Source organism: Hibiscus syriacus, unplaced genomic scaffold (genome assembly GCF_006381635.1).
Source record: "Hibiscus syriacus cultivar Baekdansim isolate YM2019G1 unplaced genomic scaffold, ASM638163v2 tig00110607_pilon, whole genome shotgun sequence".
Lineage (NCBI taxonomy): Eukaryota > Viridiplantae > Streptophyta > Magnoliopsida > Malvales > Malvaceae > Hibiscus > Hibiscus syriacus.
The window spans coordinates 1,525,386-1,550,255 of record NW_024062799.1 but is presented as its reverse complement, the minus strand read 5'-3'; the positions used below and the strand labels follow the sequence as shown (position 1 = coordinate 1,550,255).

General features: G+C 33.9%; 3 protein-coding genes across 4 annotated transcripts; 1 reads left to right on the top strand and 2 right to left on the bottom strand.

Moving 5' to 3' along the window:
* The first annotated feature begins 12,068 nt into the window (after positions 1 to 12,068).
* Positions 12,069 to 14,269, top strand: LOC120135277 (protein ARV 1-like). Its single transcript, XM_039151564.1, has 9 exons — positions 12,069 to 12,167; positions 12,250 to 12,297; positions 12,421 to 12,510; positions 12,637 to 12,682; positions 12,794 to 12,876; positions 12,980 to 13,074; positions 13,202 to 13,268; positions 13,391 to 13,466; positions 13,925 to 14,269. The coding sequence occupies exons 1-9, from the start codon at positions 12,081 to 12,083 to the stop codon at positions 14,011 to 14,013; spliced, it is 681 nt and encodes a 226-aa protein (XP_039007495.1). The 5' UTR covers positions 12,069 to 12,080; the 3' UTR covers positions 14,014 to 14,269.
* Positions 14,270 to 14,372: 103 nt separating this feature from the next.
* LOC120135348 (NAC domain-containing protein 4-like) lies at positions 14,373 to 16,808 on the bottom strand. Its single transcript, XM_039151624.1, has 6 exons — positions 16,456 to 16,808; positions 16,099 to 16,382; positions 15,775 to 15,906; positions 15,454 to 15,681; positions 15,102 to 15,368; positions 14,373 to 14,994 (listed from the first exon to the last, which is right to left on the bottom strand). The coding sequence occupies exons 1-6, from the start codon at positions 16,730 to 16,732 to the stop codon at positions 14,698 to 14,700; spliced, it is 1,485 nt and encodes a 494-aa protein (XP_039007555.1). The 5' UTR covers positions 16,733 to 16,808; the 3' UTR covers positions 14,373 to 14,697.
* Positions 16,809 to 18,783: 1,975 nt separating this feature from the next.
* Positions 18,784 to 20,982, bottom strand: LOC120135255 (NAC domain-containing protein JA2-like). 2 transcript variants are annotated; one of them, XM_039151552.1, is made up of 7 exons: positions 20,649 to 20,982; positions 20,283 to 20,560; positions 20,030 to 20,182; positions 19,746 to 19,919; positions 19,480 to 19,659; positions 19,311 to 19,388; positions 18,784 to 19,240 (listed from the first exon to the last, which is right to left on the bottom strand). In XM_039151552.1, exons 1-7 carry the CDS (start codon positions 20,914 to 20,916, stop codon positions 19,001 to 19,003), a joined length of 1,371 nt encoding a protein of 456 aa, XP_039007483.1. In that variant the 5' UTR covers positions 20,917 to 20,982; the 3' UTR covers positions 18,784 to 19,000. The 2 variants fall into 2 exon arrangements, with proteins under 2 accessions (XP_039007483.1, XP_039007484.1); XM_039151553.1 differs by lacking the exon at positions 19,480 to 19,659.
* Positions 20,983 to 24,870: the final 3,888 nt, after the last annotated feature.

Genomic DNA, 24,870 nt, shown 5'->3' with positions numbered 1-24,870 from the left:
GGTTTCCATGACCTTCGCCAATTTAATTTTGCAATGCTTGGAAAAAAAATTTGGTGTTGTATTCGTCACCCCACCAGCTGGGTTTCTCGGTTTCTTGTTGAAAATACAAAAATCAAGTGGCCAAATTGATGGCCACTTTCGGTGGATAATTGAAGAAAAAAACAAAACATTTAATTCTATCGAAAGTTTGGTTGAAAAAGTTGAATGGTAAAATCTTAATTTTAGTCATTGTAATTTAGGATATTTACAAATTAGTCATTAAGTTTCAACTATAAATACCCTAGCTCATTTAACTTCAAAATCATCCCAAAGCATTTTAGCTTTCTTCCAATACTAGAGAGAATTTAGAGAGTTTCTTGAGAGTTGTTTTATCCTTTTTATCAAGAGAGAATTATCATTGTTTTCTCCTTGGTAGATCGAGAGAAGTTGTAATTCCTATTTTCTCATAGTGAAATTCTTTTACCGTTGCCCGTGATTTTTACCCTATATTATTTAGGGGTTTTCCACGTAAATTTTGTGTCTCTTTTATCTTCAATTTTTATTTTCTCAAATTATCAGTTGCAATTTTGCTCTATCCGATAGCCGTCTTCCGCAACAATTGGTAAGTGTGTAATATCTTCTTATTGTCTTTGTGGTTGCCACCAAAAGGTGGATCCTCCAACATAAGAAAGTAAGAAGGTATTATCCATTCTTTGAAGGTTCCAGAGAACTATTCACAATAGTGAAATAGTGGGAGCTATCCGTAAAAGAAGCTATGGCAACGAAATTTGATATTGAAAAATTCAATGAGAGAAATTTCTCATTGTGGAGATTAAAGATGAAGGCTATCCTGAGGAAAGACGGTTGTCTAGCAGCTATCAGTCAAAGGCCGGTGGATTTCATAGATGACAACAAATGGAACGAGATGGACGGGAATGCTATGCAAAACTTTCATCTAACATTAGCAGATGAAGTATTGTCAAGCATCGAGGAGAAGAAGACAGCTAAGGAGATATGGAATCATCTCACCAAATTGTACGAGACCACATCACTGCACAATAAAATTTTCCTTAAGAGAAAATTGTACACTTTCCGTATGCTAGAATCTACTTCAGTGACGAAGCACTTAAATACATTGGACATTTTATTTTCTCAGCTTACATCCTTAAGTTATAAAAAGGGAGAACAAGAACGTGCTAAACTTCTACTTCAAAGTCTACCAGATTCGTATGATCAACTCATCATCAACTTGACAAACAATAATGTCACCAGTCTAGTCTTCGATGACGTTGCATCTGCTATTCTACAAGAAGAAAATCGGTGCAAGAACAAGGAAGACAGACAAGTAAATCTGCAACAAGCAGAAGCGTTGACAACGATGAGAGGGAGATCAACAGAACGTAGCCAAAGCAGCAGTCACAAACGTGGTAGATCGAAGTCGAAAAGCAAGAAGAATTTAAAGTGCTACAACTGTGGAAAGAAGGGTCACTTGAAGAAGGATTGTTGGAGTCTAAATAAAAACTCCAATCCACAAGGCAATACTGTAAACACTTCAGATGATGTAGATGCTCTATGCTGTGAAGCGTCAACTACCGTGGAAGGTAGAAAGAGATATGCAGACATATGACTCATTGATTCGGGAGCAACATATCACATGACCTCAAGAAGAGAATGGTTCCATCATTATGAACATGTCTCAGGAGGATCTGTGTATAGTTGCAATGATCATGCCTTAGAGATCATTGGCGTGGGAACCATCAAATTGAAGATGTATGATGGAACAATTAAAGTTGTTTGAGATGTGCGGCACGTGAAAGGCCTGAAGAAAAATTTATTATCCTACGGATTGTTGGATAATAATGCAAGCAAGATTGAAACACGTAAAGGAATCATGAAGGTGTTCCATGGAGCGCTTGTGGTGCTGAAAGGCGAAAAGATAGCAGCAAACTTGTACATGCTGAAGGGAGAGACTTTGCTAGAAGCAGAAGCCTCTGTTGCCTCATGTAGTTCAGATTCTGCAATATTATGGCATCAGAAACTTGGACACATGTCACAACAAGGAATGAAAGTCCTTGTGGAGCAAAAGCTACTTCCAGGCTTAATAAAGGTATCACTTCCTTTGTGTGAGCATTGCATAACAAGTAAGCAGCACCGGTTGAAATTCAACACATCAAATTCTAGAGGAAAAAATGTTCTAGAATTGGTTTACTCTAACGTATGGCAAGCACCAGTTACATCCCTAGGCGAAGCAAAATATTTTATCTCATTTATTGATGACTATTCCAGGAGATGTTGGGTGTACCCTATTAAAAAGAAGTTGGACGTGTTTTCAACTTTCAAAAACTTCAAAGCGCGGGTGGAACTTGATTCTGGAAATAAGATCAAGTGTTTTAGAACAGATAATGAAGGAGAATACACAAGCGAAGGATTTGATGACTTTTGCAGGAAAGAAGGCATCAAAAGACAGTTCACAGTGGCGAACACTCCTCAATAAAATGGAGTGGCAGAGCGGATGAACATAACTTTGTTAGAAAGAACAAGAGCAATGTTGAGGGATGCATGCCTAGAAAAATCATTCTGGGTAGAAGCAGTCAATACCGCCTGTTATTTGGTGAATCAAGCTCCATCAACTGCAATAGAGCTAAAGACACCAATAGAGATGTGGACTGGCAAACCAGCTGATTATTCAAACCTCCATGTATTTGGAAGTATAGTGTACGTGATGTAAAACTCCCAAGAAATTTCAAAGCTGGATCTAAAATCCAAGAAATGCAAATTCTTGGGGTATGCTGATGGTGTAAAAGGGTATCGCTTGTGGGATTCCACTGCCCGCAAAGTGATCATCAGCAGGGATGTTATCTTTGTAAAAGATAAACTACAAAGAAAAGAAGACGATGATAGCACTGAAAAGTCAGAGACTACACAGATACATGTGGAAAAGGAGGTTTAAGAAGGAGATTCTTCTAAAGTAGAACCAACACATGATGAACAAGAACCAAAGAGTTCTGAAGCTCCAACAACTTGTCAATCAGATCGTGTGAGAAGATGTTCCAATTGGCACTCAGATTATGTTATAGAAGGAAATATGACATACTGCCTTTTAACAGAGGACGGTGAGCCATCAACATACAAGGAGGCAATAAACAGCTCAGATGCTTCACTGTGGATGATGGCGATGCAAGAAGAAATTGAAGCCCTTCATAAAAATAATACATGGGACCTTGTGCCACTACCACAAGGAAGGAAGCCAATTGGTAACAAATGGGTCTTTAAAATCAAGCGAAAAGGTGATGATCAAGTTGAGAGGTATCGTGCAAGACTAGTGGTTAAAGGATATGCTCAAAAAGAAGGTATTGATTTCAATGAAATATTTTCTCCTGTGGTTCGACTAACAACAGTTCGAGTAGTTTTGGCAATGTGTGCTACATTGAACTTATATCTAGAGCAGCTAGATGTTAAAACAACTTTTCTTCATGGAAATCTTGAAGAAAAGATTTACATGCTCCAGCCTGATGGTTTTGAAGAAAAAGAAAAGAAAAACTTGGTTTGCATGTTGAACAAATCTCTGTACGGTCTAAAGCAGGCGCTGAGGTGTTGGTATAAGAGATTTTATTCCTTCATTATGTGTCTTGGATACAACAGACTTAATGCAGACCCTTGTGCTTATTTCAAGCCCACAAATATCATATTGAAGATTGAAGGAACAACTGGCTAGGGAATTTGAAATGAAGGACTTGGGATCAGCAAACAAGATTCTAGGGATGCAAATTCACCGAGACAAAAGTAATAGGAAAATTTGGCTTTCACAAAAGAATTATTTGAAGAAGATATTCTCACGATTCAGCATGCAAAATTGTAAGCCAATTTCTACCCCTCTTCCTATTAACTTCAAATTATCCTCCAGTATGAGTCCTAGCAGTGAAGAAGAGAGGATGGAGATGTCTCGAGTACCGTATGCATCAACAATGAGAAGTTTAATGTTCGTTATGATATGCACAAGACCAGACATTGCACAAGCAGTATGAGTGGTTAGTCGGTACATGGCGAATCTAGGCAAAGAGCATTGGAATACAGTAAAGAGGATCCTTAGATACATCAAAAGGACCTCAAATGTTGCATTATGTTACGGAGGATCAAACTTACTAATCAATGGTTATGTAGATTCTAACTATGCAGAGGATTTGGATAAAAGCAAATCTACAACAGGATATGTGTTTAAAGTTGCTGGTGGAGCTATAAGTTGGGTTTCAAAATTGCAGTCAGTTCTGGCTACATCCACAACAGAGGCAGAATATGTAGCAGCTACACAAGCCAGTAAAGAAGCAATTTGGTTGAAGATGCTATTGGAGGAGCTTGGGCACAATCAAGAGTATGTTTCTCTGTTTTGTGATAGTCAAAGCGCCTTGCATTTAGCAAGGAATCCAATATTTCATTCAAGGACAAAGCACATACGAGTTCAATATCATTTCATTCGAGAAAAGGTGGAAGAAGGAATAATAGATATGCAAAAGATCCATACCAAAGACAACATAGCAGATTTCATGACAAAGGCGGTAAATGTTGATAAATTTACCTGATGTCGATACTCTTGTGACCTGTCAGAGACATAAGAAACATGAAGGTACAAGGTAGAAAGAATGGTGTGAAGATATGATTGTTCCATTCAAATCTTCAAGTGGGAGATTATTGAAAATACAAAAATCAAGTGGCCAAATTGATGGCCACTTTCGGTGGATAATTGAAGAAAAAAACAAAACATTTAATTCCACCGAAAGTTTGGTTGAAATAGTTGAATGGTAAAATCTCAATTTTAGTCATTTTAATTTAGGGTATTTACAAATTAGTCCTTAAGTTTCAACTATAAATACCCTAGCTCATTTAGCTTCAAAACCGTCCCAAAGCATTCTAGCTTTCTTCCAATACTAGAGAGAATTTAGAGAGTTTCTTGAGAGTTGTTTTCTTCTTTTTATCAAGAGAGAATTATCATTGTTTCTCCTTGGTAGATCGAGAGAAGTTGTAATTCCTATTTTCTCATAGTGAAATTCTTCTACCGTTGCCCGTGGTTTTTACCCTATATTATTTAGGGGTTTTCCACGTAAATTTTGTGTCTCTTTTATCTTCAATTTTTATTTTCTCAAATTATCAGTTGCATTTTTGCTCTATCCGATAGCTTTCTTAAGCAACATTTCTTTCAACGAAATATTTTTTGGATGGTTAGACTTTGCATGCTCTGCTCAACACTCGTCCTTTACTCAGTTGGCAGAGTATTTGGAATGCTCTTCAAGAGTTCAAGTCGGGTTTCTTTTATTGGATTGGTGTTAACAATTTTGTTCAAATTCATACTGACCGTTAGGGGGAGTTGCTCCTGTTCAGTTGCAAGCTACGTACACTGATAATGTGATAACTCTTATTCGTATTGGTGAATTCATGGTCTATGGATAAACTCACTGGAATATAGCTCTTGTCCTACAAGTTTTTACTGTTGATGCTGCTGACATAGTGCTGAACTGTCATATCGCTCCAGTTTGGCCGGATTTATTGATTTGAGAAGGCCACTCCTCTAGGAACTACACTGTTAAATCAGATTATGCTTAGCTTTCTCGGCAACACCAATTTGTTCCTTCTCCATCGAAACTCTGGCTTGTTATTTCACGGTTATCTATTGTCTCTCGGGTTTGGCTTTTCGGATGGTGAGCTATTCATAAAGCTTTTTCTGTAACACCCTAAACTAGTATGACACACAGTCAACCGATCAAAATGAAACACAGAACCACCAAAGTGGCTAACCAAAATTTTCCTTTAAATTTTCCATTTTTAAAAATGTCCATTTGTAACCACTCATGCTAAACTAAATCAACTACTATTTAAATAAAATAGTTTACATTAGGATCTCTCAAAATAATATTTAAATCATATAGACCATAGTTTAAAATAAGTTATAACTCATACAAAAATATACAAATCGGAGTTTATAATTATACATGCCCTCTAAAGATGAACTCGAGATATATTATGCACTATATGAGTCTGGATCACTGTTGTAAAAAATTCCTCGGACTTCTCCTCGACTAACCTGTGTAAGGAAACAAATTCCAAAATCTGAGCGAACTAGCCTACCAAGCCTGTTTGCCTGGAATCTCTACAGTGGTCAACTCCCTCAACTAGCACACTCCTTAAGTGTCAGACCTTGCGCCCAAGCTAGTTGGCTTTAAATGCCTCACACACTACCTAAATATATATCTAGACTGAATCTATACTTTCGATAATGCTAACATTTTCTAAAGGAACTCTGGTGTCCTGATCGTTTCTCGAGCATCATCCAAGGGTATTATTATGTCATCCTAATTGATCTTATTTCTAAGTGTAATATTAATATCATTAATATTCTCACTTGCAGTCTTATTTGATGATATAATGAAGTTGGGGTACCTCGAGTCTAATTTCCTTAAAAACTGACACTTTTGTCCAAAACATACTGAAAAATATCGATACTAGCTCAAGAGAATCGATACTCCCGCAAAAGTTTTGCTATTTATATAAGTATCGATACTTTTAAACATTCTGTTCTACCCAGTTTTGAAACTTTATGGGAGTTTCAAAACTATGACCCAAAGTTTCAATACTCTTGAAAGAGTATCGATACTCTTGCCTAGAAACTCACGAATTTGCCAAAAACGAAGAACAAGTATCAATACTCTACTTGCAGAAGTCATAAAACACATACTAAAATGCTATATTTCAATCCTAAAAACCTTAGTGACGTCCTCAAACATGCTTAAAGTTTTATTTGATCAACAATGGTCATAATAGAGGCTTTAAACACATTTATATCTCTAAAACAAGAATTTCACCTTGAAAATGCTTATCATGCTCAACTCAACCATTTAAACTATTTTGAATTTCCAATGACTCACTAAGAGTATAGAAAAGTTGTAAAGATGTTACATTGCTTATTTGGTGGCTAGAATTCTCCTGAACTCAAACAATGCTCAACTTTTCTTTGCCTTTTGATTTTGGAACTCTCTCCCACTTCATTCACTAAACAAGGTAAGAAAATGGATTAATAATCCATCTAGAGGTTGGATACATTCTAAATAAGTCCTTAATATCCAAAACATTGCTAGAATCCATAGATTCTCACAAACCTTTCAAACCCATTTTTTCTCTATGGATAAAATCTAGTGAAATGGAGCTTAAAATGAAGCTTGAAGTGTGAGGGTTAATAATCTTACCTTTGCTTGAACCAAACTAAACTTGAAGTCCTAAATCCTTCAACTCTTAAATCCTTTAACTTGAAGAAAAGAGAAAAGATGGAAGAAGAAGATGAGTGTTTGGTGGAAAATAGGGAGTTGTTCACGTATATTTCATAAAATATGGGAAGTTTTCAGCTTTTTAATTAAGAATTAGGCAAATTGCATTTTTAGTCCCTCTATTTTCTAATTCATAAAACATTTATCTCTTACTAACTAACTCTTAGGCCCAACTCAAGCCCAATAACACTAAATTGGGTCCAACTATTTTATAAGGTCTAATTGGGCTCAACTTTAGTCTTTAGGTTGACCCTAACTATTAACTCGAGATTAGGGGCGTTACACTTTTGGTTGGTCGCCATCTTTTCCTTGTGGGGATTATTGAAGGTCAGTGTTGTCCAGGGCCGGCCCTGAGCATAGGCTAGGGGGCGACCGCCTAGGGCCCCAAGCTTGGAGGGGCCCATTTTTTTTAAAAAAAAATAAATTTAATATTTTAAAAATATTTTTAAACATATTTTTTTATTTTAAACACTCGAAAATATGATAATTCAGTGGGCTCCAATAATTAAAAAATATTTTTAAACATCATTTTTTATTAGAAAAACTCGAAAACATGGTGATCCAATGAGCCCCATTTTAATGATTGGAAGGAAAGCTAAGTGTAGGCCCCCACTTGTCTTCTTGTCATCACCTCCTGACCTAGGGCCCTTAAAATGTCAGGATCGGACCTAATGTTGTCTTTGTGGTGCTGTTGAGGACTGTCATACATTCTCTGTGTAACTGTTCGACAGTTCAACCGATCTTCTAAATGGTCGACCTTCCTTCTTTTGTGACTTTCGGCATGTTTGATTCATGCGGGACTTGGCTCGAAACGTTGCACTTTCTTTTGGAAATACAATTGTTTATATTTACAATCATGTTTTTATCGTAAATCTGTCTTCGTTCATGAGTACTGGCTATTACCTGGGTGGCAAATTGTTTCTTCTTGTAAGGTAATACAGTCTTTTTTTTATAGTGCTATGCTTATCTCCAATCGGAATCAGACCACATCCTATAACCATACTGATAATTGGTTGAAACCGCCTTCGAGCTTTGTTAAGCTTAATGTTGATGGGGTGTGTCCGTCTGATGATCGGCCCCCGGCTATTGCTGCGCTGCTACGTGCTCATGATGGGTTCGTCTTAGGTGAAAAGATGAAACCAATCGACTGTCCCCGTATAGCTAGTTGTGTGGAAGCTCATTCTTTATGTTATGGCTTGCAATTAGTCAGTGAGTTAGGGTATTCACATGTGTTTATTGAGAGTGATTATTTTTCAATTGTTCCTCAATTTCAGCAGCATCGTTCGAATTTGTCTTTCATGTAGTTTACTCTTACCGAAGCTCATCAAATTTTGGCTTCGTATCCAAATTATCTTCTCGGTTCCATTTTCCGTTCTGTAAATTAGGCTGTGCATACTCTGGCTAACTTTGCTTCTAATTCCACCACTGTTATTTCTTTTATGCATGACTATCTGTTATGTTTATCTTCTATTATTGTAAACGATGCTATTTCAAGTTAATGAAATTTAGGTGCTATTTTCTCATCATAGGTTTTAAGATGTGCATACTCTGGCTAACTTTGCTTCTAATTCCACCACTGTTATTTCTTTTATGCATGACTATCTGTTATGTTTATCTTCTATTATTGTAAACGATGCTATTTCAAGTTAATGAAATTTAGGTGCTATTTTCTCATCATAGGTTTTAAGAGGGGTTTTAACGAGGCATTTTATAAAAATTATTTCAATTAAAATAAAAATGGAGCTAAAAATAAAAAAAATAAAAATAAAATAAAAATAAAATAAAAGATCTAATTTAAAAGAAATTGAGGTCATTTAATTCTTCATAATAAAAAATGTTAAAACAAAGATTAGGTAAGAAGGAAAAAAAGATTGAAATGACATAATACTTAAATGAGTTTTATTAGAGAGCCTCAAGGTGAATTAGATCTAAATAATACTCTTCACCTCTTATTCATTGGTTTGGTTTGCTCTCGGGACAGGTTTTCAAAGAAAACAAGATCGTGAATGACCAAGACTACAATAACATAAATAAAATATATAAACAACAATAAAAAGAGATACCTTTAAGAAAGAAAATTCTCTTTTATTATTCTTGCTCTTTGAATTATAATGTTTTGGACGATTTCTCTCTTTTTCTTTTTTCCTTTTTCCTTTTTCTCTCCTTTTGTATGTATTTTTCTCTCATTATCTCCCTGTTTTTTTTATGTGTTTCTGTGTGTGTTCTAAAGAGATGGAAGAGGAATCTATTTATAGCTGAACCTCCTTACATATGACAACCTAGATTATTTACATCGACGGCTAAGACGAGCTGAAATCATAAAATATCCCCAATCTAAGGAAATAACTTAATCTTATCAAATCAAATCACATTTCTCTTTATAAGATCACACTTGATATAGCAAGATTTTTCTCAGGATATTCTCTTATATTATGACATTTTCTTCTTTTTTTTCATGGCCAATGTGAACAGATTCTTCAGGCCTAGACTGAAACTCAGACTTAAATTTGGACCTGAAAATAAATAATATTTATTAATAAAATTTCCTCATTATTTACATATATACTAATATATTTATAAAACTGTATACTATTGTATATAATAATAACTAATTTGATTTATCAAAAAGAAATTTGAAGTAGATCCCGATGAAAATGGGTGTTTACAGTATTGTCGGATACCTAAATTTTACCTTTAACCGGGTCTACTTCTTACCAGAGATTCACTTGAAAAGGTTTGGAAATCGATTACTTGTGGGAAATGATAAGCACCCCCTACATCACCTTTTCGGTACCAATACGGTTACATGTTGTCTTAAATAATGAAAATTGAAGTTTAGGCTAAATTTTAAAATAATGATCCAAACTACTTTCCTTTGAGCATTTGTGATTGAAAAATAAAATAAATCAAAATTGTAAAAATAAAAATAAGAACAAATTGGATTTAATCTGTAAGAATGAGACAAAATGGATCACGTATACCAAAATAAAGAAATAACGTGAATCATACATGACATGACAAATTAATACATAAATTAAATGAGAAAGATGTAACTTAAAGTTCATGCGAAAGAAATATATATAAAATATTCAGAAATAAATAAATAGATTATAAATAAATAAAAGGAAAGGAAACAATCTAATTTTAATGAAATCAAAACAGAATAAAGTTTTAATACAATAATAGAAAACAAAATGAAATAAAGAAGAAATGATGCAATAATTAAGTAAATTCAAGAAAAACAAATTAAGGGGAAAAAAGAAGAAACACAATGGCAATAATTAAACAAATCTAAAGAGAATTAAATTAGAAAAATAAATAAATTTAAAAAACAAACGTAGAAAATAACAAAAAAAAATAGTTAAGGTGAGTAATAATGAAATTAAAAGAAATAATTAAAATGAGATTTCAAGAATGGACCAAAATGATTTTTTAAAGGAAATAATAGTTAAGATCCCCATTGATATTATCGAGAAACCTTAAGGAAGATTAAATTAATGAAGATTATTTAAAACCTTTTATTTATTGTTATTCGATTTTCTCTCGTTCAATGAAGTGTTTTAAAAAAATCAAGGTCTTGATAGACCAAAACAAAATAAAGATAAAAAAATAAATAAAGAAAAAGATCATCGGCTTTCATTGAGAAAGCTCAAGAAAGACTAAATCTATAAAGATTAATTAAAAAAAAATTCTTGTTCCTTGATTTTTATCCTCCAATAAAATTTTGTGAAATTAAACAAAAAAAAAACAAGAGAAAAATATTTATCTCGGTCAAAAATTTTCTTTTACTGCTCAAATCTTTTAGGTTACATATTTATAGGCTTCAAAAATCTTAAAAAAACCTAGCATCTTTTCATTAATACTAGATACATTACTTAAAAGAAAAAAATCCTAAAATAATATAAAGATCCTAAATGTAGTAGGGAAATTATATAAAACTGAATTTAATTACAAATCGTTCCCAATGTTTGATTGAGTCATTGTAAAATGCATTGGAAAGCTAACTGAAAGCCGATCATATCTCAAGAAGACATCATGTCCTATAAACGTTTGGATATTGCTTGAAAATTTGTTGTAAGTCGACTGATGTCTTAGACTTTAAAATAAATTTCAATAAAATATTTGGGCTTTGCAAAAAAAAAACTATGTCGGAAAAAATATTTGGGCTGATAATGAGTTAGGTACGCTTTTTTAGCCGTTGAGTTGATTAAAAAAATTAAATCTATTTTCGATTTTGATTTATCTTAATTTTTAGTGATGTTTTATTTGTTTTAATTTCATCTCAAATTTTAAGATAAAACTCGGCTGGATCCAATTGAATTTGAATCAATACCAACATTTTTCACAATTTCTTATTTTCTTACCCAATCTCAGATTTTCTTCTCAAATCAAAATCATGAGCACGCAGATTTTAAATAAAAATTAAATAAAGAAATGCGTAAAGATATGTATGAAAATTCTTGGGAACAAAGTGGGCCTGGCTCACATACCTCTTTTGTTAACATTGGGAAATATATAGGCTCCTGTCCCTAAATATTGGACCTTTCCAAGAAAATTCATTATCCAAACAATTTAATGGGTCCGATCCGGAGTCTGTTCAATCCGACCATTTCCTGGAGAGTAAAATTTTCAGTTTCCGTTCCTTTTTTTCCTGTTCAAGTTTCGCTCTGCAGATTTGCAGTTTAATAAGTCCAGCCTTTTTCACTACCAAATCTATTGCAGTAAATGAAGCCGTAAACAAAAATTGCCATCTTTTTTATTAGTATTAGTTTTCGTTTCTCGTACGTGTTAATGGAATACCGGTGTGTCCAGTGCGGGTTTCGGATCAAAACCCTTTTCGTTCAATACTCTCCGGGAAACATTCGATTGATGAAATGTGTAAGATTTACTTTTGTTCCTTATTTCTAAAAATCAGTATTTTTTTCTTCGTTTTCTTATTAAGCTGTGCATTTGTTCATAGGTGAACTGTAAAGCAGTTGCTGATGAGTATATTGAATGTGAGCTCATGGTAAACCCCTTGAATTTTGTTGGCAATCTAATCAACGCCCTTATATTTTTTGTTAGTTTGTTGGAGTAATTTTAACTAAATAAAATGAAAATTGGGTTTCTGATTTTTTAAAAATGTGTGTAGATTGTTTTGATTGATTTAATCTTGCACAAGCCAAAAGCTTACAGACATGTACTCTTCAATGTCCTCAACCATGAAAGTACCCATTTTCAGGTATTATTGAATTATTTGGTTTTGCACTGTTATTTTTGAAACTTAATTTTTTGTCTCTGTTTAATTATTTGGACATGCTACCTCTTACATGAAATTGGTTGTTTTTCCCCCCCTAAAACTTTGCAGGGTCTTTTGTGGAAGTCATTAGTTGGTTTTCTTGTGCTGGATGCATGTATCCATATAGAAAGCAAATTTTACTTAATAGATATAATTTAACTAACTACAACATGGTTCTGTGATTCCAAGATTTTTTTACATAACTTGGGTTCCTTAGCGCTCTAAGACAGAAGTTTGATCGTCAAAAAGCCTGAGGAAGAATGGGGCACGTCCATGAGCATTTCTTCGTTCTTTTGGATATATCGTAAGGTTTGTTCATCTTATGGAAGTGCCAAAAAATTCAGGTTCTAGATTTCTAATGTTTGGCCTGTAGATAATTTCTAATGAATGTCTTTGCTAATGCCAATTGTAGGTGTTGGTGGATGTATTTCTGGGAAACTATATGTTTCTATGTTCTTTTTTTCTTGCAATCAAGAGTTTGCTTAAGACATCAGCTCGATTCTCCAGGTAAATATTTGCATTTTTTTTTAGTGGGCTACTATGAGACAAGGTACTCATTTCAGTATTTATTTGTAGGGTTATCATGGACTAACTATTTATTGTATGGATCACTGTTTTGTTCTAAACGTCACAGCTTCAGAGATCTGCTGCTTGCAATTCTAATTTCAAGTTACTTCAAGATTCTTCTCATTGCGATGATGGTTTGCTTTCTAATGGCACTTGGCCTGTTGACTAGAATGACATCTTGTTTTGAGAAATCACAACACTGTTCTATCTTTATCTTTCATGATCATACATCTAACTCCAGTTTTGCTTTCTGCAGGTCTGGGAGTTTCCACCTGCAGTGATTTACATCATTGATTTATTTGTTTTCTCATCTAATTCAGTGGCACTAAAAGGTCAGATAATCTATACTTTGCAATTTTTCACATGTTAGATAATCATCATTTGTGTTTATATTCATTCTTCATAGTTGCGATAGCTGTTTCCTAACTACTATGTCAACTGCATGAGCCTTGAATGTGGTCAAGTAGGGTTTTTCCCTTTGGATTGTAGATTAATATGCCTCTAGTGGAACTTGGAATTTATATGATATTTAGTAATTGTTACAACTGACCCTAGCTGATGGGATGGGGAGGAGGAGTGGTCGAGGATATTATGAATGAAATTAAAGATTCTATCCATGCAAAATGTTATCAGTTGTGTTGGTTATCATGTTTCTGTTATGATTTCAGTGGCACTTTGGTATCTGAGATCTCAACTATTTTCCTGAATTATTTTATTTTTCTACTTGAACTTTAACAAACTCCATCGTGTTTGTCAGAAACTGATGAAATGTTTCTTTCTTGTGAACTAGTGATAACCAAGTCAACTATGAATCGATGTATATGGGCCTGCTTCATCGCACATGTTGTAAAATTTTGTATAACACAGGTTTTTAGTTAAGACATTGAGATAGTTTGATTATTTTTTTATTGTTCACATGATATTCAAACTAAAAATAGCTTTTGTTCATTCAATTTTCTGTTATGTGTAATCTCAATTATCTATAAACGCATCCATGCTACACACACATTCATATTCTCCTTCATACCTTGTCCTTTCATACTTATATTATAGCATAGATGCCCTGTTACACTATGCTCACGTTGATATCCCTAATTTCTCATTAATTCTATCAATATTGTTAAGGCCAGGCTCAGGACTAGACAATGCCCCTCAAACCTTTTTCAGGTGAGATCCATTTGATTAGTAGGAAGACTAGAGCCTAGGCACACGGTTTTTTTGCAAGGAAAACACACATATTGATATTGGTTATTTGACTGATATAAAAGATTGTATGTTTTGTAGATAGACTACACTAGACCATACAATAGCCATATACACACATAGACACCATATAACCCTCACACATACATATTGCAGTTCACACAGGCTAATGCCTTTTTTGTGCATTGTGCATAAGGCAATATAAGGGTTCTAAGACATACTTTAAATTTGAAGTACCTTTCCTTCACTCTGGCTGATTTTCTTGAATGATAAAATCAGCCACTTATCCACACACACATATAAAGGGTTCTAGTATCTAGAGTGCGCTATGCCTAAATTCTATGTAACACTTATATCTTATTAGAAGTTTGTTTTATTATAAGAACCAGCTTGTCCCTCCATTGGGTATGGATCATCCAGTGTGATCATGGAGGATAAGTTGACCTTCTGGTTCGAAGTAATTAAGCTGTGTTGCTTGCTTTCAAAGAGTTGAGGATAAGCTTCAGCTTTATCAGTGGTGAAGACAATTGAATTCCAAAACCCATCATCACAATTTCGAACCTCGTCTGAGTTTTTAGGTGCTTCTGGTACTGGTGATAATAATTTAGCTATGTATTGTATCCCATTGTGGAAAAATTCATTAAACTCTGATCCTTCCTGAATCATAAAAAGATAAGAGAAGAAAGAAAGAAAAAACCCACAGCTTAGTTATTGCACCCTTCATCACCGCAAAATGTTGATTGAAAATTTCTCACAAAACCTACCGTTGGAATGGAATCCACTGGAACATGGTTTTCAAAAGCCAAGCTAGAGAATAAAATATTCTGTTGATTGCCATCTCCATTTTCTTCAGCAAATAAAGTATTCTGTTGATTGTCATCTCCATTTGGGTTGGTTGGATCATTAGCAAATACAACTGAACTCCATGATGAATTATCATGATCACTGATCCAAATTTGGTTCATAGCCGGAACACAGTCATTAGGTGCCTTCAGCTTCTGGTTTAGCAACTCACCAAAGCCTTCCTGGTTCTGAATCATAAACCAAATTTGGTTTTAGATGCACTTTTTTGTGAAATTTTTTATTAGAAAACAATAAAGAAATCCCCTATCTTACCTTTTGAATATCGGTATTGACATTATAAATTTGAGAGTCAGAATATAGCATGGAGTCTTCTTTCTCATAAAGAAAGGTTGGTTGATTGCTGTAGAACTCATCATTCTTAATAAGTGTATCCACAAATTCATCTATAGTCTGTTCATTGGCGACTGATTCAGATTGAATTCCACTGTTTTCAGTGAATGATACTGGCTCTGTTAATGGCTCCTTCGAGTTTAACTGGCCCTGAATCATAGAGAAATAGATCATAACCTCTTAATATTGTTCACCATCATTAACATAAAGGAAGATAATTTAAAGAAGTTGGGTACATCTAACCTCTGGAATTGCATTGTTTGGACAGTGGTTTTCTAAGTTAGAAGGCAAACACAGATTTGATTGCCCTTCTTCACCTGTTGAAATATCTACCTTCCTCCCTTTTTTCTTCAATTTACAAAGAGTTAAACTTTTCTACAAACAATTAAATGAAAAAGAAATTTATCAAGCTAACTGATCCAGAGAAATAAAAAAAACAATATATGCCTTGTAATTTAAGAAAAAACTCCACCGAAAAATTCCTTGGAAACCAATATATATATGTTGCATCACCAAAGAACACAGGCATAAAAGTGGAAAAAAAGGATCCGTGCATATAGAACATACTTGGTTTGGAAGATTAAGAGTGAGCTCAAGCTCATGCATGAGCCATGGGGTCTTATTTTCTTTTTTGTTTTTATCACGAACCCGACCTTTGTAGAAAACCATGGTCTGTTTGGTTCCAGTGATATTTTTTCCGTTGAATGTTGTCACTATTTCACGGGGTTTTCCCGTCGGATTCCAGTAACCTTTCTTGGTTACTCTGTTTTTTCGTTTACTATTATGGTACTTGTATTTTGGTGAGCAAAAGAAATACCAGACGTTGTCACTTGACTGTAACTCCGACCACCCTGCAAAAAAGAAAAAGAAACAACTTACAAAGTGGGCATCCCAAAAACTAGGACATGCAACAAGTAGCTTTACCAGGCAATTCTCCAGGTTCGAATTTGCAGATGTCTTCGAAGTGGGTTATGAGTGGAACGGGTGAATCACCAACTTGGACAAACAAATCACGGTCGAGAACCTGTTTTTCCCATAGAAGTTCCATGGCTTCTGCATCTGTTGGGTGGAATCTAAATCCCTTAACATGCTTCATGTTCATCCAAAGTAGCTCAGCAGATAGAACGAAGAAACAAGACAAAATAAAATTGAAAACTGCTTGAACTGCAAGGAAACAACAAAACATAACTTGATGTTTCATGCTAGGTTAAATTGGGTGACCAATTACTCAAAAAATAAATAAATGAAATAACCAAATATGAACATCACTTTGAAAAAAAGGAAGAATATTAGAAGAGTGAAGCAGTAAGAAATGAGAATATTAGAATAGCTTGCATTGTAAGTTTTTTGGTTGTGGAAAAAGGCAGCATCCAGACCCCACTTAAACCGCGTCAATCTTTTGATCAGCTATAAAGAGAGAAAAAGAGAGGTCAATGAATATGGTGTTTGAAGCTCTGAATATGAGCTGATAAAAGAACTGGTATTTGGAAACCGTGTCTGATCAACTCACTTTCTGCCCCTCTCCTTTTCCAAGTTTGTTATGCTCCTCACTAACTATTCAACCTAGGAGTGTTCAAATAATCGAATTAATTCGGTTAACCGACCGAACCGAATTAATTCGATTAATTCGATTCGGTTACCGAATTAGTTCGGTCGGTTAACGGTTAAGAAAATTTTTAAAATTCGGTTAACGGTTAATTTGGTTCGAATTCGATTAATTAACCGAATTAACTAAATTAACCGAAATTAAATTTTAAATATTAAATATATTATATATAACATATGGGCTCAACTCAAATCATTAAAAACTCAATTAATAATTTAAGATTCAATAACTTTTAAACTTAAATCAATATTAATTAATTAAAAAATTATATAAATTTTTTATTTTATAATTATATATTATTTAAATTAATTGTAAACTGTTTTTTAATTAAAAAATATTAAATATATTATATATAACATATGGGCTAAACCCAGACCATTTAAAACCCAATTAATACTTTAAGATCTAATAACTTTTAAACTTAAATCAATATTAATTAATTAAAAAATTTATCTAAAATTTTTATTTTATAATTATTTATTATTTAAATTAATTATAAACTTTTTTTGAATTAAAAAATATTTAATTTTATATAAATTAGAAAATTTTAAAAAAAATTTGGTTAATTCGAAATTAACCGAATTAATCGAAATTTATTCGGTTCGGTTAATATGTTTGAAAAAAAATTCGGTTCGGTTAACGGTTAAAGAAAAATAAATTTGATTAATTCGGTTATGGTTAATTCGGTTCGGTCGGCCACCGTTTTAACCGAATGAACACCCCTAATTCCACCCATCATAATCAAGTTAATAAGACACATTTTTATCCTTCTTCACAAACTCCATCAGTGTAAGGATTATTTTATTTGTTTAAGATTTTTAGATTAGGGTTTATTAAGTTTAAAATTTTAAAAATATTATATTAAAATAATTTTTTATACTAATTAAATGAATAACAATATAAATAATTAAAAATATAATGAACTGATCACACCCAATGTGAATATTTTATTACACCATCCAAAGATCGCATTATCTCCTTATTATAGAAACTATAATTTGCACACACAAAAACTTAGGCTTTGATTTTACAACTAATACTTTTAACTCTGGTATAAATTTTAGCCTAACAATGAGTCCATTAAACACCAAGTAATTGCTTCTCTTCCTAGGTTGGCAAATAACTTATCCAAATGAGAATATTTATGAGCAAAGGACTTGTCCCTTTAAAAATGAATTGATTCTTATGTTAAAGATCATATGATGAAATTGATACCTAGTATGTGTTTAATTCCACATCTCTTTATAGATGACAACAATATAGTAATAGCCACACTAACTTTTCCCCCCCTAAAATCGTTGGGATAGTAATTCGTTCCTTAATTAATTACAGCAACATAAATTATATATCGACTAGTCATCTTGGAAAAACAAGATATAGTGATGCATATAATATGCTTTTGTTTTTTTGTTTTTAATTATATATGATAATTCGCACCATGTCAATGAGAATAGCTTGGGCCTTGGGATGGGATGTGGTGATTTTCGCATGAAGATTACTAAAACTCATTCTTAATTCTTCTTCAGAGAAAACAAGTCATTAATTAACTTAAAACCTTGTTGATAAATTCATAAAGAAAACAACAAAAACTAAAGTATATAAAATTCGAATTCACATAAGTTACAAGATTCATTCACTCCTAAATGACTTCAAATTACATATATTCTAATTCTGAAATCCCGTATCAAGGACGTTATGGAATCTACATCAAATTACATATATTCAGATGCACACAAGTTATAGCATACACAAGCAGAAATTACAAACTAGTTGAAATCCAAATAACAATCTTCTTTAACTCCTCCTAAAGACCCCCAATATTACAAGGGAGGGGGAGAGGGTTCTTTCTGTGTTACTGGGAATTCATGTCCAAACCAAATCTTCATAATCAGTGCGTAATCTTTTCCTGGACATATTTACTGCATGAGGTGAATCCAATATGCCTGCACAACACAAACTACGCTCACTATCTATACCTGTTAGATTTTGCTCTTCGTTAATGCTAGTTTGATTGTCGAAAGCATCCCATGTGTTTCCATCTTCGGACATCCTGTAATCTAAAGGCCAATCATCAAACATTTGGCCACAACTGTTTCCCTGGACCTGAATCAGAAATGGAATTAAACATCAGTGTTTACTTTTTTAAAAAAAAAATTGTAAAGGAGTTTCTTACAAATCCATTTACTTCTGGAAGTGCTTCTAGTTTTCCGAAGATTTCATCCATTGATGGTCCAACCGAATTTGATAAATCCTATATATATCATAATAAAGAATCATTAATTCTAGATATTGATGACCAAATGACTAAGCAGTTAGAGATGTTATGGCTAGCCATTTCTTACTATCTGAACTGAATCTTCAGCAGTATCAGTTCTGGAATTAGATGGCATGGTAGATCTATCATATTGATTGCTTCTTTCATTAGAAGGCACTACGTTCCCTAAGTTTCTGCCTTGTTCATTGGTGCTAGATTGATTTTGAGGTTCCTCTTGTTCGATTGGTATCTCGTTAACCGATGGGTGCTAAATCATACAATATTAGTAAATCAGTTCGATTTCATTTATCAAAATTCACCACGAGAGAACCTATCCCCACACTAAGAACTTACAATTGGAATTGCATATTCTGCATCTAGGTTTCTGAAATCAAAAGGCAAAGAGCCGGTATTAGGACAACCGCTGACAAGATATGAATTCCACAACTCCATAGATTGATGTTCAAGCCCTTGATGATCATCAAGAACTTCCACCTGTTCTAACATCTTGTTAGGGTCTTCTCTGTCCTGTATCATTTGCAGACAAAATAATAAGTTTAGCAACATATATACATGTAACATCATCATATTGACTATGAAAAACAGGTCAATTATACTATTAATCAGCATGAAATTACCGTGAGGCATCTAGCAGCCTTTGCCTCATTTGCATTATTTTCAATATAATTCCCCAAGTTAGGAGGCAAATAATGACTCGACTGACATTCTTCAATGCATGAAACCTCATCCTTCCCGAATTTCCTCTTCAATTTACAGAGAACAAAAGTTGTCTGCACAAATGAAAAGGGAAACAAAACAACCGAAGTAAAATCATGTCATCAAAGAACAAAAATTGTAGGAACATAGCATACATAGAAAAAACATATATACCTGGTTAGGAAGATCAGTAGCAGTGAGCTCATATTCATGCATGATCCAACCGGTCTTGATTTTTTCATGATCACTAACACGCCCCTTATAGAAAACCAACGTCCTTTTCTTGCCAATCTCGGTCTCCATGTCCCTAGCCATAATTTTGCGAGGTTTGCCCGTCGGTTTCCAGTAACCTTCGCTGGTTGTTCTATTGATTCTCGAACTGTTTTGGTACTTAAAACTCGGCCTGTAAAAGAAATACCACACCTGATCGCCGGAGTGTATATTCGAATGTCCTACAAAAGAAAGTCATTATTATTGAATGGTATCAAAAAGGCTGTGTGAAACTAGACCATCTGGTGAAATATAAGTAGTTATTATTACCAGGTAATTGCCACGGCTCTAACCCGCAAATATCTTCAACTTCAGCGATAGCTTGGACAAGAGAATCACGGCCGAGGTTTTTGTTGTGAAGATAGAAATGGAGGAGCTCGAAATCCGTGGGGTGGAATCTGTACCCCGTTATGCTGAGTATTTTTTTCCACAGATAGTAACCGACAGCAACCCAGAAGAGGTAATAGCAATAGTAATTGCTGAACCGTTCTTCATTAGCTATTGACCGAATGATGTGGTAACCCTTTTTGTTCCTCATTTCAAAACCGAAAAAGAAGAAGGAAGGCTGGTGATCTGATGGAAGTAAAAAAAGATGAAAAAACAATCGTTGCTGTATTGTGTTGTAAGAACAGAGTGAACTACGTACTGGTTTATATGGCACTGGCACTGTCACTGACACTGTCACTGGTCTTTGAAGTGAAAGGTCATCAGAAATTACATAATTTGACCCTTGGGGTCTAAGGTTCCAAAAGTGAGAGGGACCCTCCCCAGAAACCGCGTTTACAGTTTTTCCAATTTACTGAGGAGGGTGATGATGTAGGCTTTAGATCATTTCTCCTACGTGGCAAGGGTTTTGTGCATATATGGAAATGATAAATACTAAAGAGGAAGGATCGAGAATTTTGACTTGCTTAGTAAAAGGATTGACTAAAGTACGTATGATTCTGTTCATTTTCTTTTTCATATGGTACTAGGATTGTTTCCCCCTTGCAAGGGAAGTTGCTGAGATAGTGCAAGAGTCGACCCCACAGTTCATCATTCAATCACATTCATTGTCATTGCTTTGTTGGTTCTTTTTTATGTCCGAAGAATATAAAAAAGGCTAGTTGTAGACATTCTAGAATCTTCCATGCCTTGCTGTTTCTATTGGCATATATTCATGCATGCTATGCAAGGATGAAGGAGCAATCCATTCTTTCCGTTCGTTGGGGGCCCAAAACTAACTCATTTGTAGACTTTTAGTTGTACCATACGAGATTGATTTCCCATTTTTCTCTTCCTTTGGAGCAGCTAATGAAGAACAAGGTCCAAATCAATTTTTTTCCCTTAAAATATTATACGTTTGTCCCTAACATAAATTCCTGTGTACTCCGTATTATATATTTACATTAATGCAAAAGTTCCAGGCACTGCAGCTTCTGTTGATCTTGTCATGCATGGACTGTTAAACTTCAAATGCAGATATTCATATTACTTCATATATGAAGTAAAACTGTTCTACAGCGGCGATTCTAGCGGCGTTTTGAAAAAGATGACAAAGGACTAAAATATGGTTATTGAGTTGGTTATAAAAAAAACTAAGTTTATATGAGCATGCCAATTTCTGATTTTTACTTTCATGTTGATATCAAAAGCTAAGTCGACTGTGTACATTTGTACGGTATATATAGTAGATCTAATTATAATTAGTTATGTTTTTTAGCCTAGAGGGAGCCTAATTATGATATTATACAAGTGTAAGAGGGGTTAAAGTCCTTGTAGAAAATACTTGAATAGTTTTAGAGATTGTTTTGTAAATTACCATTGAACTATTAGTCAAGATGTATAATTTTACCAAACCATCTGTTACTTTGTTTTTTTTCTTCCATTTAATGAGTTTGAATTCAACATATCAACCTTTTTATAGGGTTAACTACATAAATGACTACCCAATTATGAGTTTTGTCTCGAACTGACCACTATTTTCAAATTTGTGTCAATATGACCAATTAACTATTTAAATGGTTTCAATATAGGCAGAATGTTGTTAACAGTTAACATAAGTGCAATTAACAAAATTGATATAATTAGGGCACGAGTCCTTGTAAAGTTACGTATTCACGACGCTGACACTCTGCTTTGTTTTCTTTCATTTCGGTTACTACTTGTATATGATTTGTTTCCTTGGATTTTCATTTAATACAATTTGATTCTGATTCTGTTTTTAATTTGTCTACTACCTTAATTTGAGCAACAACAACAAAACCATATTCCCATATACAATGGGATAAGGGGGAGGTATGGTAGTAGGCTGCCCCCAACGCCGGGTTGAGAGCAGCTTCCGTGGAAGACCTCCAGCAGTCAAAAAATTTAAAATAAAGATAAAATGCAATTCATGTATAAATAAATAAATACATAGTTGAACAGTTTTCATATACAGTCTTCTTATGCGTGTCTGTAATGGGAAGTAATCCCTGCAAATAAATCCATATGTAAAAATCTCTGCATATAGACAGAAACGTAAGGCCCGACTAAATTTAAAAAGAGGAAATATGAAGAGAATGATACACAGGAGTCAACGATAGCATGCTATGAGAATGAATAAAGTCAACTGGGTTAAAACTTAAACTAAGGCAACACTACTCCGCTACCCTAGTTCTAAGCCTTCATAAATTCCAATGACAGAAACCTATAAAAAGTAGAAGTCATGGAAATTACTACAAATGCATAAAAGACGACATAGATGATACACCCTATGGATGTGACCCGCACTACTTGGCTACCCTGGTCTTAAGTCTCCATACTTTCCTATCAGATGTCATGTCCTCGGTAAGGGCTAAATCCTTCAAATTAGATCTCAAGCAGTCTTCCCACTTCCGCCTTGGTCGTCTTCTCCTTCTGGCACCGTCGACTGAAATCGACTCTACCCTCCTGACTACATCCGACGGTTGTTTCCTAAGGACATGTAACACCCCCAACCCGTATCCAACCCGGATACGAGTCCGAAGTGTCACATTGACTTTTCAAACATTTATTCATATAAAATAGTGAGTAATTTTAAAAACTTTCATAACATTTAACTTATTCAAAACATTTACAAAACTATTCAGAGCTTATACAATATATTCTTTTGATTACATGACAACTAGAACTTTATATATAAAAATACATATTATTCACCTCTCTTCTGATCTGACATTCGGTAAGGAGAACTGACTTGTCTTGTTCCTCTTTACTTCTCTTTTCGCTTTCCAAACCTACGTGTGAAACAATCACACGCTAAGTCGATGACTTAGTGAGGCATGTAAAACATATAATATTTCATATAACATAAATCATACATAAACATATACCATCATTATCATAATATCTATCATTATCATTAAGAAACGCATATAACATCATATGGTTCATGTAACACATTTCAAACCACTTACTTTTGATAACCATTTATAACCCATCGTATACATATCACATTCGTATGTTTGTTTAATCTCTTTATTAGCCCATGTACACTAGTGAGAAGTTAAGGTATGTGAGTACATTGAGGTTGTGCACACATATGCTGTCACCACAGCTCATATAAATATCCCGAAAGACCTATCCAGAGGTCATAAAGATCCTCGCTAAGTGTCCATAGGTTCCGAAGAACCTAGGGAAACTGTCCATATGTTCCTTAGAACATAGGTATACTGTCCATATGTCTCGAAAGACATAGGTAATTCTGTCCATATGTTCCGTAGAACATAGGTATACCCTCTACTCTTGGCATGCCAACTATACCCGTAGCTCTCATATCACATAACATGGGCATTATCATTTATAACATTTCATATCACTTGTTATTTCTATTATGTCACATACCACATGTATGTGTAACCATATATCTCATATCATATCACATGTATCACAAGTGCATGTATTCACGTAGATCGTTTCATATAACTAATATCATTTCTCATTTATTCATGTAACTCGCATGTCAAATCATGTAACATATAACACATAATCATATAGGCTCACGGTTTTTTCACCTATCATAACATATGACACATATACCCATAACTTCATATCACATACTTATATCAATTCACACTTAGTCACATGGGTCATTTCTCATAACATATATCACATCACATATGTTCATGGATATATCCCATAGCATATAAAATAACATATAAACTTATATATGTATTCATGTGTATACTTTCATTTAGCCTATATATCAATGTCATATAACTTATCTCATAACTTATTTGATATTCATATATATTCTCATCTTATAACTTATATTACCTATGCATATAACCTTATGACTTATTATCAAGTACTCAATTAATGTTTCTATATGGTTCCATCCTTATCATATAACCTATGAGCTATTCTTATATTACCCTATATCAACCATACTTTGTTTATCTCACTTTTCATATCATTCATTTATCACATATATGTCACTTTGCTTATAACACTTCTCTGGTTTTCATATGACATGTAAATCATTGTCATCTCT

Coding starts and splice junctions, on each gene's coding strand:
- LOC120135277 (XM_039151564.1), top strand. CDS start 12,081: ATGGAATACCGGTGTGTCCAGTGCGGGTTTCGGATCAAAACCCTTTTC. Junction 13,269..13,390: donor TTCTTCTCATTGCGATGATG/GTTTGCTTTCTA, acceptor TGCTTTCTGCAG/GTCTGGGAGTTTCCACCTGC. Junction 13,467..13,924: donor TAATTCAGTGGCACTAAAAG/GTCAGATAATCT, acceptor CTTGTGAACTAG/TGATAACCAAGTCAACTATG.
- LOC120135348 (XM_039151624.1), bottom strand. CDS start 16,732: ATGAAACATCAAGTTATGTTTTGTTGTTTCCTTGCAGTTCAAGCAGTT. Junction 15,682..15,774: donor CAAACAATGCAATTCCAGAG/GTTAGATGTACC, acceptor TCTATGATTCAG/GGCCAGTTAAACTCGAAGGA. Junction 14,995..15,101: donor CAGTGGATTCCATTCCAACG/GTAGGTTTTGTG, acceptor TTTATGATTCAG/GAAGGATCAGAGTTTAATGA.
- LOC120135255 (XM_039151552.1), bottom strand. CDS start 20,916: ATGAGGAACAAAAAGGGTTACCACATCATTCGGTCAATAGCTAATGAA. Junction 20,561..20,648: donor AGAGCCGTGGCAATTACCTG/GTAATAATAACT, acceptor TTTCTTTTGTAG/GACATTCGAATATACACTCC. Junction 20,183..20,282: donor CTACTGATCTTCCTAACCAG/GTATATATGTTT, acceptor TCATTTGTGCAG/ACAACTTTTGTTCTCTGTAA.